The 14,699-nt window shown below is 26.6% G+C and overlaps 1 protein-coding gene across 2 annotated transcripts; it reads left to right on the top strand.

Moving 5' to 3' along the window:
• Window positions 1–5,506: 5,506 nt before the first annotated feature.
• Window positions 5,507–14,455, top strand: LOC107849625 (GDSL esterase/lipase 5). Of its 2 annotated transcripts, XM_016694181.2 has the most exons (5): window positions 5,507–6,237; window positions 6,985–7,109; window positions 12,834–13,055; window positions 13,565–13,820; window positions 14,140–14,455. In XM_016694181.2, exons 1-5 carry the CDS (start codon window positions 5,955–5,957, stop codon window positions 14,361–14,363), a joined length of 1,110 nt encoding a protein of 369 aa, XP_016549667.1. In that variant the 5' UTR covers window positions 5,507–5,954; the 3' UTR covers window positions 14,364–14,455. The 2 variants fall into 2 exon arrangements, with proteins under 2 accessions (XP_016549667.1, XP_047256899.1); XM_047400943.1 differs by lacking the exon at window positions 12,834–13,055.
• Window positions 14,456–14,699: the final 244 nt, after the last annotated feature.

Here is a 14,699-nt window from a genome sequence, read left to right as displayed (position 1 = left end):
TAGAGAAGTCTGTTATACTAGGTTTTTCCAAACACTTTTACTACTTATGGTCCTAAAGTCGTTGATTAGGATGTTTCGATCAATATTAAATTGAACGTTCAAAAACATGGTATTTAAATAACTCATTGCCTGAATAACGCATCTTCTAACAACTAGGATGATATATGTTAATACTATTTTTTTATTACTAGTTTAACCGAAGCATACCTCGCATGAATAACCTTTGATTATTTAAAATTAAATAATTTTGCCTATTACGAAGATTTTTAATAAAGTGTAAAAGTTCAAATCACTTATCAAAAATCTTTTACAATTTAATATAATAGTGTAAACATAAACATATACACATATATGTTTTACCACTAGAAGTTTCAAGTGGTTGATGAATCATTACTTTTGCGTTTGTCATCTAGTACCTCTTTCTATTGTTGCCACGGGCTAAGAGAGACGTATCAATTTAAAACATATTTGTGTTACGATTATTTTTTTCCTTTTATATTTAAATATTTTTCTTATTTTTAAAGTCAAATATTTACAAGATCATTTATTACATTCTTAAGGCCCGTTTGGCCATGGAAATTTTTCTCTTTTTTTCGAAAAATTTTTTCGAAGTTGAAAATTGTGGTATTTGGTCATGAAAATTTGGAAAATAATTCCAGAAAATTTTTCTGAAAAGGGAAAACAGGTTTTTGTTATTTTCACAATTTTTCAACTCCAATTCCAACTTTTATTATTATTACATATAACCCCAATATTTTAAATTTTTACATAAAACTCTCTTTATAACATTACTTTTTCAATATTACGTATATAGCAGTTTTAAAGAATAAGATAATATAATTTCAAACTTAATGCTATCCTAATTAATATTTATCTCTTTTTCTCTCTCATCATTATTTTTATCCCTTATTTAATTTTCTCTCTTATTTAAGACATTATTTTACTGTTAATTTATATTTATGTCCATAAATATATAAAGTATTATATTTATACGTATAAATATATAAAGTATTATATTTATAATAGAAATATACAAAGTATGTTATATATAAAGCTTATACCATGTATATAACATATACACACATATATAAATATACAAAGTATTAAGAAACATACTAAGCATATTTATAATATAAATATACAAAGTATGTTATATATGAAGTTTATACCATGTATATACCATATACACACATATATAAAAATACAAAGTATAAAGAAACATACTAAGCATATTTATATATTTATGGTATAGGATATAATATAGGGGATCTTTCAAAAATAGCCACGTTTTACTGGAAAACTCACCTTTCATAGCCATATTTTACATAATTACTATTTATAGCCGCTGTATTCAATTTACGCCCGCTGTATTTGATTTTAGCAATAGTCTGTATTCATATAAAATATAAATACAGTACCATTTAGCTGTTGTATTCGATTCACAGCCGTTGTATTCACTTTGACTCAGTGGTTTGTATTCATAAAAACATAAATACACTACATATTTAGTCTTGCCAAAAACACTAAGTACCATTTTTTTCTTTTTTATATTTTTTTTGTCGTGTTTTCCTCGATTTTCTTCTTCTTTTTTCTAATTTTTCCTTTTTTTATTTTTTATATATTTTTTCTCTCTTCTATCTCTCTTTCTTTTTTTTCTTTTTCTTTTCTTTTTTGTACTTATTTTCTTTATCATTTTTTTTGTTCTATTTTATATTTTTTTGTATTTTTAAAAAATATAACTAGTCGAGCACAAGTCATTAATGATAACGTAAATACCATAATTGTTTATCTATTTGTAGTCACGCCGTCCTTTATATTTTTGTATTCATTGATACAATTTTATTTGTATTTGTATTTTAAAGTTCGCACATGTATTTGTATTTTGTAGCTCGATTTTATATTTGTATTTTATAGTTCGCACTTGTATTTGTATTTGTTAGTTCGCACCATCATTTATATTTTATATAATTCACACTTGTAATTTAAAGAACTGTTTTGTATTTATATTTCATAATTGACTGTATATTATATTGGATTATATTTGTATTATGATTTTATTGTGTTTGTACATTTAGATTATATTTATTGCATATTGTACAAATACAAGTGTGAACTATAAAATATAAATACAAAGGGTAATTATATCATACAAATACAAGTAAAAATTATAAAATACAAATACAAATGCGAACTATAAAATATAGATAGAACTATAAAATATAGATACAAGTGTGAACTATCATTTGTATTTTTTAATTATAGGAGAAAAAATACAAAAAAATGAGAGTAATAGAAAATAGAGAAAAAAACAAAAAAAAAAGAAGGAAAAAAATAAAAAGGAAAAGAAGAAAAAGAAAAAAAAAAGACAAATGAGAAAACGACAACGAAAAAGAAAAAATTGAAAAAAGAAAGAAGAAAGAGAAAACAGAAAAAGGAAAAGAAAAAATGAAGGAAAAAAGAAAATAAAAGAGTAATAGAAAATAGATAAAAAAAAAAAAGGAGAGAAAATAAAAAGGAAAAAAATACAAAAGAAAAAAAAGAAAATGAAAAAGAAAAAATTGAAACATAATTCACACTTGTATTTGTATTTGCTAGTTCGCACAAATGAAAAAAAAGGAGAAAAATAAGAAAGAAAAACAAAAAAAAGGAGAAAAAAATGTGAGAAAAAGGAGAAAAAATACAAAAAAAAAAGAAGGAGAATAATAGAAAATAGAGAAAAAAATAAAAAAAATAAGGATAAAAAATAAAAAGGAAAAGAAGAAAAAGAAAAAAAAGGCAAAATGAAAAAAAGATAACGAAAAAGAAAAGTTGAAAACGAAAGAAGAATGAGAAAACAAAAAATGGAAAAGAAAAAAGAAGAGTAATAGAAAATAGAGGAGAAAAATAATAAAAAGGAGAAAAAATAAAAAGGAAAAAAAGAAAAAGAAAAAATGCAAAAGAAAAAAAAACGAAAAAGAAATAGAAAACGAAAAAAAAAAGAAAAAGAAAAAATGAAGGAAAAAACTGAAAAAGGAAAAACAAAAAAGGAAAGTAATAGAAAATAGAGAAAAAGAAAAAATACATGAGAGATGGTATGAATTGTAATTATAAAAAATTAATAGGTAAGAGGAAGCTATGAATTGTAATTAATTAAAACTAGGCTAAATAAAGTAATTAGGAGTTAATATTGACTAAGTTATGTAATTATCCCTATAATATATCATAAATATGCAAAGCATGTTTTACATAAAAATATTTTATTCACACACTGTAAATTTTTTCATGTTTAAGAAAATTAAAGAAATAAATTAGCGACATCCTAAAATTTAATAACAACTCATCATTTTCTATATTTTAGGAACAATGAAGGAAATAAATTTAATAAATTCCTAAAAAAATAAATTTGTTTGAAAGATAATATTTATTACCTAAAAAATAGGAAGTAGTAATCTGTTAATATAACATCCATATTTAAAAAATTAAATATGAGAAACGGCTATTAATGTAAATATTATATATGTCATAATTGAAATTCATTAAATATGACCATGTATATGTAATTATTTTTATAATAGTGGCTAATTATGTTCTTTTTCCATTAGTAGGTAAATTTTTGTTGGGTGATTTTGATAGTTTGTAAAAGTTAAGGCATAAAATCATATTTAAAAAAAGTTTTTTCAAAAGTAAAAAAAAAAATTCAAAAAAGACATGGTCAAACACAACTACAACTCCAATTTCAACTCTAACTCTAAAAAATTTTAGTTTTCATGGTCAAACGACTACTTATTATGTACTTTAAACTTTTAAAAATCCAATACTTCTGAAATTTTCTTATTCTAATTGTTCTACATTTATTTCTAGATTTTTCAAATCTTCTTAAACCAAATTTAGTTGGTTTAGAATTCTTACACTAATAGAAAAAGTATCAGTTGTCATCATTGATGACTTCTAATAAGAAATATTTTATCATAAATATATATAATTTATTTTCAATTCTTAAATTAGAAAAAAATATTGAAATTCTGATGACTTCTAATAAGAAAAGGTTTTACCATAAATATATTAATTACTTTTTAACTCTTAAATATTAGGAAAAAATAGTGAAAAGGCAATTTTGTGTAAAGTAAGGACTTTTTAATGAAGAACAAAATGTTCAAACAACATTTCTAAGATTATAAATATAAATAGATTATAAATATAGATTATAGAAATTAAAGATATAGATTATAGATATAGATATAGAATATAGATTATAGGTTTGCACGACTAGTTGACTATATACGTATAACCAAATCATTACTTTTTAACTGGAATCGATTTGTTTGGGAAGAATTAAAAACCTTAATGATTGTCATAGTTTAACTTTTGTTTATTAGCATTTGTAAAGAGTTATTGTACCATCAAGTTTTTTAGAAGGAAAATATGTGAGTATAAGTAACACGCTACAATTGCGTAAACAAATAAATTTTGAAAACAAAGTCATACACAAAGTAATAAATAATAATTAGTTTTATACACTGACGAAGATATATAAAATATTTGTACAATGAATTTGTATGAGTTCAAAGACAGTTGCATATAGGTGTGTTCCAATTTTCTAATCTTTGGTCGGTCAAATTTTAAAAAATATATTTTTTTAAGAAAATGAGTTAAGGTAAACAAGTTCTAAACATTCACATCCACCCAGTGCGGCTCAACCCTTTCGAGAAAAATGCGGCCGCCTAAGGCCCCCAAATTTGAGAGCCTTATTTATTTATTCTTTAATAATAGTGCTTTACGATTTTATTTTAAAATATTAAATATTATTTATCAAAATAAATAAATTTTTTAATATAAAAAGAATTTAGAAGGAATTTTATATATGTAGTCTGGAGTGCTATGTTTGAAGAAATTAATGTATTGACTATATTATTAACTAAAAAATGTATTACAAGAAATCGATTATATATTTTTAAAAGTAGACTTAATAAAAATAATTAAGGCCTCCGTTCAATATTGATCTTAGGCCACGGATTTTCTTGAACCGCCCTTGATCCACCACCTAACACCCTCAACCCCAACCACGCTTAACCATCTCAATCCCCTGGTCTGCCACTCTTCGAACCCCACCATCATAATGATTTGCTAGATTACATATAAATATTTTATGAATAATATAATTATGTTACTTAACCAACGTTAAAAAGTAAATAAGAAATTCATTAATTTTTTTGTAAAAAAAACTTTTTTATAAAACATTATCCTTCGTACCAAAGACACCCTTCGTTGTTTATAGGAATAAACATTGACTTGACAACCCAGGAAAATAATGAAAAACAATATGATAGTAATTAAACTACACATATAGTATGAGACTTCCTTGCAATGATAATCTATAATAAGCAATATCCTTAATCAACCATTCTAATTGGTTTTCACAAAATTCACTATAGATCAAATTATCTTGGTCCGTCAATCTACCACTCGACTCTACATTTTTGACTTATGACTGGCTATGAATGATTAGTAAAATTGGGTTTAGTTAACATTCCAATCAGTTTAAAATAATTGTATTCGCAAGTTAAATATATAAAAAAAAAAATATACGTTTTTTAATATAAAAAAGGAAATTTCATATATATCATAATTGATATAGCAGAAATATATAGTTGCTGGTTATTATTTTGGTGGATGGTTATTTATGTTAAGTTCTTTAAAATATTTCTCTCACATGTATAACAATAAACTATTATTGAATATTTTGAATTTGAAACTTGAAATTTAAATTTTAAAATTGTGATTTTTGAAACTTGAAGTTATGTTTGGACATCTGCTAGCTTTACTTGGAATTTTTTTAAAAAAAAATCTGATCAAACAACCATAGAAAAATAAGTTTTCAAAACCTTATCCAAAATGTATAGCCAAATGCTAGCTAGGTACATATATTCCTCATAAAAAGGAGGTTCAAAATCCACATTCACAAATGAAGTCTAAGCATGGCAAAGGCCGCAGTAGGTACCTCTAATATCACCCTGGTCCTAATATTTTCATATCTATTAGCTTCTTGTATCCATTTCCATATAGGGGAATGCCAATACCAAAAGCCAAAAAGAAATGCATCTCTCTTCATCTTTGGTGATTCTTTTTTGGATGTGGGCAACAACAATTACATCAACACTAGCACACTTGACCAAGCCAACTTTTGGCCTTATGGAGAAACTTACTTCAAGTTCCCCACCGGCAGATTTTCCGACGGCCGTTTGGTATCTGATTTCATTGGTAAGCACTTGCTTCTAAACTACTACTCCATGAAATTTGCATGGCCGCCCTTAGAGGCAAGCCATCAGATTTGAAGTTTATGAATTCAGAATTTTACCTAGTCTTGTCCTTTCTAGTTGTTTGGTTCTACATTAACAATTTATTTACATATATTCAAATTATTAAATTCAAACCAATCTGTTGCCAAAATACTAGCTCCGTCTTTGATGACCATTCTTGTTGGCGGAACTCTAGTGTTAGGTACGTGTTAATTTGGACGGATAGTTTTTGCTTTAATTTTGTATTTGAATTAAAAAATTGACTAAATATGCATAAATATTCATTTTGAATCCAATAAGTAAAATGAGATATGAATACGGTGACAAATTCAAAACTTATAAGGAGTTGGGATCAATGAAGGGATTCAAATGAACCTCCTTCATTTTGAGGGTCAAAATTTGAACATATATCAAGTTAATTAAATAAGGTTATGAATCCTCTTATCTCGTAATTTTTAAATAATTACATAAACAATTTAAAAATTACTTTAGATCACGTGTTTGAACTCTAAACATAATATTTTTACATATTTTTAATCCTCTTTTTAAGATTTCTGGCTCCGTCACTCGTCCTGTTTTCCTTTTTTTTTTTTTTTTTTTTTTTTTTAATTTTTTCTCTTTAGCTAGCCAGCCTAGATATTTAATATGACAAAACATTAATGTACTGTACATTGTATTGTCTTTTTTATTGTTTTTATTTATTTGACAGCTGAATTTGCAAAATTGCCATTGCTGCCACCCTTTCTGCAGCCGGGGAGTCAACACAGCTATTATAATGGCGCAAACTTCGCCTCCGCCGGGGCGGGAGCTCTTGCCACGACTTTCGAGGGATCGGTATGTCATTTACTTTCCTCGTCTTCGAAAATTTTAACAAGGAAATTCAAAATAATGTATGTGTATATATTGTACTTAAGATTCAAAACCTGTAAAGTAACATAACTTTTGAATTATACTTATCGTTACACTGTAAGATATAATTATTTGATCTTTTTGCATAGTGTAACTTAAGATTCAATTTAATGGTGTGTGTTTGTTTTCGAATATGTATAGGGAGTTTGCTCTCTGTTCACTTTGGTGAAAAACTTTTTTATACTTTCAAATGTTCTTTTCAACTCTCTATTAAATAACTTTATAATTAGTTTCAATTTATAATAATTGGTTGCAATAAGTCATACTACAATGATTATATTGCAAGTCAAAAATATGTTCACTAATCCATACTTAAAGGTTACGCAGAAGATTAAAAGATACTAATAATTACTTCTACAGTCTGCGTTTATTTTACAATATTTCCTTTTTAATTACTTAGGCAAGAAACAATGATAGCTATCTAAATTTGAAATCAATTTAAACTTCAATTTTTCATTTGACTCTAAATGAGAAACATTATAATCATACAAGAACGTCAAGATGAAAAGTGTCAAAATTCTTATCACTGCATAAATATTATAGTTTCAATAGTACAATTTTAAGGAGAAAAAATCTCTTTTTTTGGGTGACTATTCAAACATTGGGATAAATTAAAAAGAATGGAGTGATTATTTTGTTGACTTAGTGAACAACTCAGGAAGCTACCTATGTTAGGCAGGAATCAATGATTAATAGAGACAGATTACTGATTTTGTATCCATATATAGAAGTATAAGAGAGACGTTTGACTTGTTTTTCAAAAAATAACTTACAAGTAACTATTTAATACTCCCTCCATTTCATAATAAATAAATTATTAGATTTTGACATACAAATTAAGAGAAAATATTTTAAAGACATAAATTTAATATAACTTTTCATTTTTACCCCTAAAAAAGAAAAGGCTAACATTGTAATACCTTTCCAAAAGTTAATTGATTGTCAAATCATAAGGGTAAATTTAAAAAAAATTCAATGATTCACTTATTTTAAAACACAAATAAATACCCCAACAATTTACTTATTCCGAAACGGAGTGAGTACTAGGTGGCTACGGGCCCAATGTTGATCCTTGAAAATTTTATTTTATGTACAATTTTATCATTTAATTAAAATCATCATTTGTTTGGTTGATAAATTTTTATTTAGGCATATATTATTATACTTAGATTAATAAAATTTATATAAGAATATTTTAAATTGTTAATATGACACCCATATAATTTCAAAAGACAATCAGAAATTTTTATAGATTTTTTTCAAATATTTATAATTATTAATTATTGTGATTTTATTACTTTTCACATAGTAATTATCAAATATATAAAAAAATATTTTAAGTTAATTAACTGTTGTAATTTAAAATATATTTTATGTAATTTTTAAATAATACATATTAATTTTTTTAAAACTTTTGTGTCATTGATAATCTATCATATTTGTAAAAAATTTAAGTTTTTAATTATTGATATTTTAAATTTATTTTCTATTCCAATTTAAGTGACACTGATATAATTTTGAGAGTCAACCAAATATTTTATATCTTTTAAATTTTTTAAGTTGTTAATTATTATGATTAAGATATTTTTTAATGTATTGTTTTGAAATATAAAACAAATTAATTATTTTTTAGATATTTAACTTGTTAACTATAGTATTATAATTTATACTATTTTCTATATAATTTTTAAATAATATATGTTACTCTCCTTATTTAAACTTTTGCGGCATTAATAGTCAATTATATTTTTTAAATAATTTAATTTTTTAACTGTTGTAATTTATAATATTTTTTTCTGTATTCCAATTTAACTAACACAATGTTTAGATGACCATAATAATTAATTATGAGTGAAATAATAAATTCATAATTGTAGCAGCGAAGCAGACGTGCCTTAAATAGCTTATACTAATAATTAATTAGAAGTTATATAGAAAAATTACTAGAAAAATACTTGTTAAAAAAATTTAACTGGGCCTCATATAAGACATCAAGTTAATTTAATATTAAGTATTATTAATTTTTTAATACTTAAATGATTTATAATAATTAATTATGAGTGAAATGGTAAAATTATGATTGAAACAGCTGAAGTAAACGTGTTATAAATATCTATTTTACTTTTTTTAGTAAATATTATTAATTCTTTTTAATATATAAATAATATATAATAATTTATTAAAGTAATATAATAAAATTACAGAAAAGTCGACAAACAGGTATGTGTATGGTCTCCTCCTGCTCACTGTGACTTCTAATATAGGAGAATTACCCTCCGTTGTACTGTCACATCATATAGTGTATTCTTTAACGTTATAAAAAGTGACTTAAATTTGTCTTTGTTAACGTCATCCATTTTAATCAAAATGGCATGTCAATTCACTATTTCACTAACATCAACCCGTTTCTTTCATTAACACTAATATAGGACGATGTATACTGATTTTTTATTACAACAACAACAAATTCAGTGTATTCCCACCTAGTGGGGTCTAGGGGGTAAGATATACGCAGTCCATAATGAAGTAAAAAGGCTGTTTCCGATAGACCCCCGGCTCAAGACACGCGATACCACACAAACACATAGTGCATCACAGAATTATCAGGAAATAAATATAACCCTTTTCCTTAATGAAATTATCAGTGTGTATTTTCTACTGTTTCAAATTGTGTTGAACTCCTAATTTTGTATATAAAATAAAAGGAGAAAAAAATCTATTATGAACTGCTGAAAAATGCTTTAAAACCACCATAGTTTTTGAAATAATCAGTGTCCATTTTCTACTGTTCCAAGCTGTGTTGAAATTCTAATTTTGTATGTAAAACGGAATGAGAAAAAAACTTCTATTTTGAAATAATCAAAAAATACTTTGAAACCACCATAATTTTTGAAATCATCGGTGTGCATTTTCTACTGCTTCAAGTTGTGTTGAAATCTTAACTTTGTACGTAAAACAGAAGGAGAAAAGAACTTCTATTTCGAAAAAATCAGAAAATACTTTGAAATCACCATACTTTTTGAAATCAGATCATCAGTGTGCATTTTCTACTGCTTCAAATTATGTTGAATCCTAGCTTTGTACGTAAAACAAAAGGAGAATAAAACTTCTATTTTGAAACAACGAAGAATGCTTTGAATCCACCATAGTTTTTAAAATCAATTGTGTGCATTTTCTACTGCTTCAAGTTGTGTTGAACTCTTAATTTTGTATGTAAAATAAAAGGAGAAAAAAAATTATTTTGAAACAGTTGAAAAATGCTTAGAAACCACCATAGTTTTTGAATAATCAGTATGCATTTTCTACTGCTCCAAGTTGTGTTGAAATCCTAACTTTGTATGTAAAACAGAAGGAAAAAAATACTTCTATTTTGAAATAATTAGAAAATACTTTGAAACCACCATAATTTTTGAAATGATCAATGTGCATTTTATCTTGCTTCAAGTTGTGTTGAAATCCTAGCTTTGTACGTAAAACAGAAGAAGAAAAAAACTTTTATTTTGAAATAATCCAAAAATGCTTTGAATCCACCATAATTTTTAAAATCAACAGTGTGCATTTTCTAATGCTTCACGTTTTGTTGAATTCCTAGCTTTGTACATAAAACAGGAGGAGAAAAAACTTCTATTTTAAAACAATTGAAAATGCTTTGAATCCACCATGATTTTTAAAATCAACAGTGTTCATTTTCTACTTCTTCAAGTTGCGTTGAAATTCTAGTTTTTTATGTGAAACAGAAAAAACTTCGATTTTCAAACAATCAAAAAATGCTTTAAAACCACCATACTTTTTGAAATCAGATCATCAGTGTGCATTTTCTACTACTCCAAATTGTGTTGAAATTCTAGCTTTGTATGTGAAACAAAAGGAGAAAAAAGTTCTATTTTGAAACCGTCGAAAAATGCTTTGAAACCACCATAGTTTTTGGAATCAGACATCAGTGTGCATTTTCTACTGCTCCAAGTTGTGTTGAAATTCTAATTTTGTATGTGAAACAAAAGGAAAAAAAACTTCTATTTTTGAAACAGTCAAAAAATATTCTGAAACCACCATATATAATTTTTGAAACCAACAATGTGCATTTTCTATTGCTTCAAATTGTGTTAAAATCCTAACTTTTTACCTAGAGCGGAAGGAGAAAAAACTTTTATTTTGAAACAACTGAAAAATGCTTTGAATCAACAATAATTTTTAAAATCAACCGTGTGCATTTTCTACTATTTCAAGTTGTATAGAAATCCTAGCTGTTTATGTAAAACAGAAGGAGAAAAAAACTTTCATTTTGAAATAGCCGGGAAATGTTGAGATCACCATAATTTTTAAATTATCAGTGTGTATTTTCTACTGCTCCCAGTTATATTGAAATTCTGACTTTGTATGTAAAATAGAAAGAGAAAAAACGTCTATTTTGAAACAGTTTGAAACAAGCATAATTTAGGTGATGCAGTATTCTTTTAATAAAGAATGAGTACATATATGCAGACCTTACCTCTAATTCAGAAGTATGATAGAGAAATTATTTTCAATAGATTCTCGACTCAAAATAAAAATAATCTAAAAAATATAATAAAAAAAACAAAAGAAAATAACAAAATAAAATAAAAATATTTACTACAACAAAATAATACTATAAGCCAACTAGAAACAACTAATATCAACATGCCTTCCTTGATTTGATAGTTGCATGCATGGTACAAGTGAGACAGAGGGTCCCTTAGAAAATCAACACAGACCAATGACAGCTTTGTACTAGTGACCAGGCCCAGAAACAAATACCCTGTTGTTTTAGACTTTATACTTCCACACCACAATTTAGGTGGTCCATAATCTTGGTCAACAAATAAAAAGGATCACAAATTCAGGCCCCTACTCTACTTGAAAGGCACAAATCAATGTTTGAGATTTTAATAGAGATCTCATTTTGATATTAGAAAATTTCAGAAATAGCAGTGTTTTGAGCTCTAATTATTGATCATAGCGATAATTCAGCTAATTATCAATGTAACAATAGTTCAGTGTATCTATTTGTTCTTAGACAGAACGAATAGATGCACTGATAACATATTTAATGAATAGATACATAGTATCTCAAGTTTGTAAAGTACACTACTGTTGTGTTTGGCAATTTGTTGATCTTCTGGATAATCGACACTAAGAATAAATATGGTTTGTGGGGCTATAGGAATCCTTTAAGGTTAGCTAAAAATGATGACATTCAATAGAAAATGCTAAGCAAAGTTGTTGGTCTGAAGAGTACTATCACTATATTAGTAATTAGGGCTCAAAATACAGTGATTTCTGAAATTTTATTTTTATTTTATTTAGCACGTGAAACTACTTTATTGATGGGTATCGCTAAAACTTAATAGTCCGACCTTTGTTAGTCATAGATTGTTTCTTTAGAAAGTTTAAACTTTACGTCATTGAGGATTATGGTGAAATGATTAGATCATCGTATTCATAATCAGAAGCTTCGAATTTGAATTTTGAGAATGAAAAAAATTCCTTAGAGAAAGATTGATACCAGACATGGCTATACCAAAGAAGAAGTAATTTAATTTGCAAAAGCAATAATTTTATTGATTTATTATTTTTATGGATCAAAATCATGAATTGCTTTTTGAGAAGTAAATTATATTTGTTGTTCAGGTAATCAGTATGGAGACTCAAATGAAAAATTTCAAGAAGGTGGAGACTTGGTTGACAAACAAATTAGGCAAATTTAAATCACAAGAGATCTTATCAAATGCAGTCTATTTATTTAGCATTGGAACCAATGACTACCTAATTCTCTTTGTGACCAATTCCTCAATACCATCCTCTCCTCAATACCAACAAATGGTCATTGGCAACTTAACGACCATCGTTAAAGTAAGTTTATAAGCGGGTTAAACTGAATTCTAGTATTTTTTAAATTTTTCTATGCATTTAATAAATATTTGACTAAAAAATGAATTGTTTTGTCACGTACATAAACTCATCCAACTTTGTTTTCTCTTAACTAAAGATCGATCCACTGGACTCATTACACCAAAAAAGATATTTAGTGTTAATTAATTGACGGGAATAGTTTAATTGTTATTAGATTATATTTTTAGAAGCAATTATTAGTGACAATTACATGTTAGCACTATTTGAAAGTGCCCTTAAAACCTATAGCAACATTGGATCTACATACAATTAACTAATGCCGATACAAGCTTAAGCACTCTTTGTTAAAGTGTATATTTATTTCAGCTAAGAGCATTTATTGTTGTGGGGACTGTCTCTATGTCAGCTGATTTAGCGATTTCTAGTCTTCATCTCTCTGGTATTTCATTCATATTAATCCCCTCTTTCAAATTATTTTGTATGATCAAGAATACATATGAATTCTGCAGGAGATATACAAAATTGGAGGGAGGAAATTTGGATTCTTTAATTTAGGAGATTTGGGGTGTCTGCCAGGCTTAAGAATGCTCAATTCATCTAGCAAAAATGGGTGTTTGGAAAAAGCTTCAAACATGGCCAAATTACATAATGTTGAGTTGTACAATGTCCTCTTGAAAATGGAGAAACAATTGGAGGGGTTCAAGTATTCAATCTATGACTTCAATAGTAGTTTGACAGAGAGAATTGATCATCCCTCCAAATATGGTATGTACTATTTTCAAAACCATTTCTTGATTGATATACATGGTTAATGTGCGTAATTGATCAATCGGAGGATGTATCTGTTGTAGCATGTCTAATCAGAAACAACCTCTCTGTCTCACATAAGGTAGGAGTAAGATATGTGTACATCCCACACTTTCAGACCCCACTTGTAAAACCACACTAGATATTGTTGAAAATTGGAATAAGTGTTGTGTTGTGTTGTGAAGTCATGCTCTCGAAAAATTAAGAACCTTGACCTCGCAAAATTTAAATTCTGAATCCCCTTTTGGATTAAAATATGGTGTTACAATTGTTACAGGTTTGAAGGAAGGAGAAATAGCATGTTGTGGATCAGGGAGATTTAGAGGCATACTTAGTTGTGGAGGGAAAAGGCCAGTGGGACATGAATTTGAGCTTTGTCAAGATCCAAATATGCATGTATTTTGGGACTCCTATCATCCAACTGAAACTATATACCACCAAATGGCAGCTGAAATGTGGAATGGACCTTCTAATTTTAAGTCCCTCTTTCAGTGCTTGTAATTTATAAACTAGCTACACTCTCTGTTTCCATTTTATGTGACGGTGTTTGATTGGGTGCAAAGTTTAAGAAATATAAGAAGATTTCTGAAAAATTATGATCTAAAACAAGTTATAGTAATTTGTATAGTTATAAATCATTTCATCGCCAAAGTTAAGGAAGGATGGTATACATATGGTTCACACACAACTTTAATAAGAAGATTAATGATAAATTTTACAAAAAAGGGTCAAAAATACCCCTTAATTATTTGAAATGGATCAAAAATATCTTTCGTTTGTTTTTTGACTCAAAAATACCCCTTTGTTTGCTTTTTAGGCTCAAAAATATCCCTTCGT

The sequence above is a fragment of the Capsicum annuum genome, chromosome 12 (genome assembly GCF_002878395.1).
Source record: "Capsicum annuum cultivar UCD-10X-F1 chromosome 12, UCD10Xv1.1, whole genome shotgun sequence".
Taxonomy (NCBI): domain Eukaryota; kingdom Viridiplantae; phylum Streptophyta; class Magnoliopsida; order Solanales; family Solanaceae; genus Capsicum; species Capsicum annuum.
This window is presented reverse-complemented; position numbering and strand designations above follow the sequence as displayed.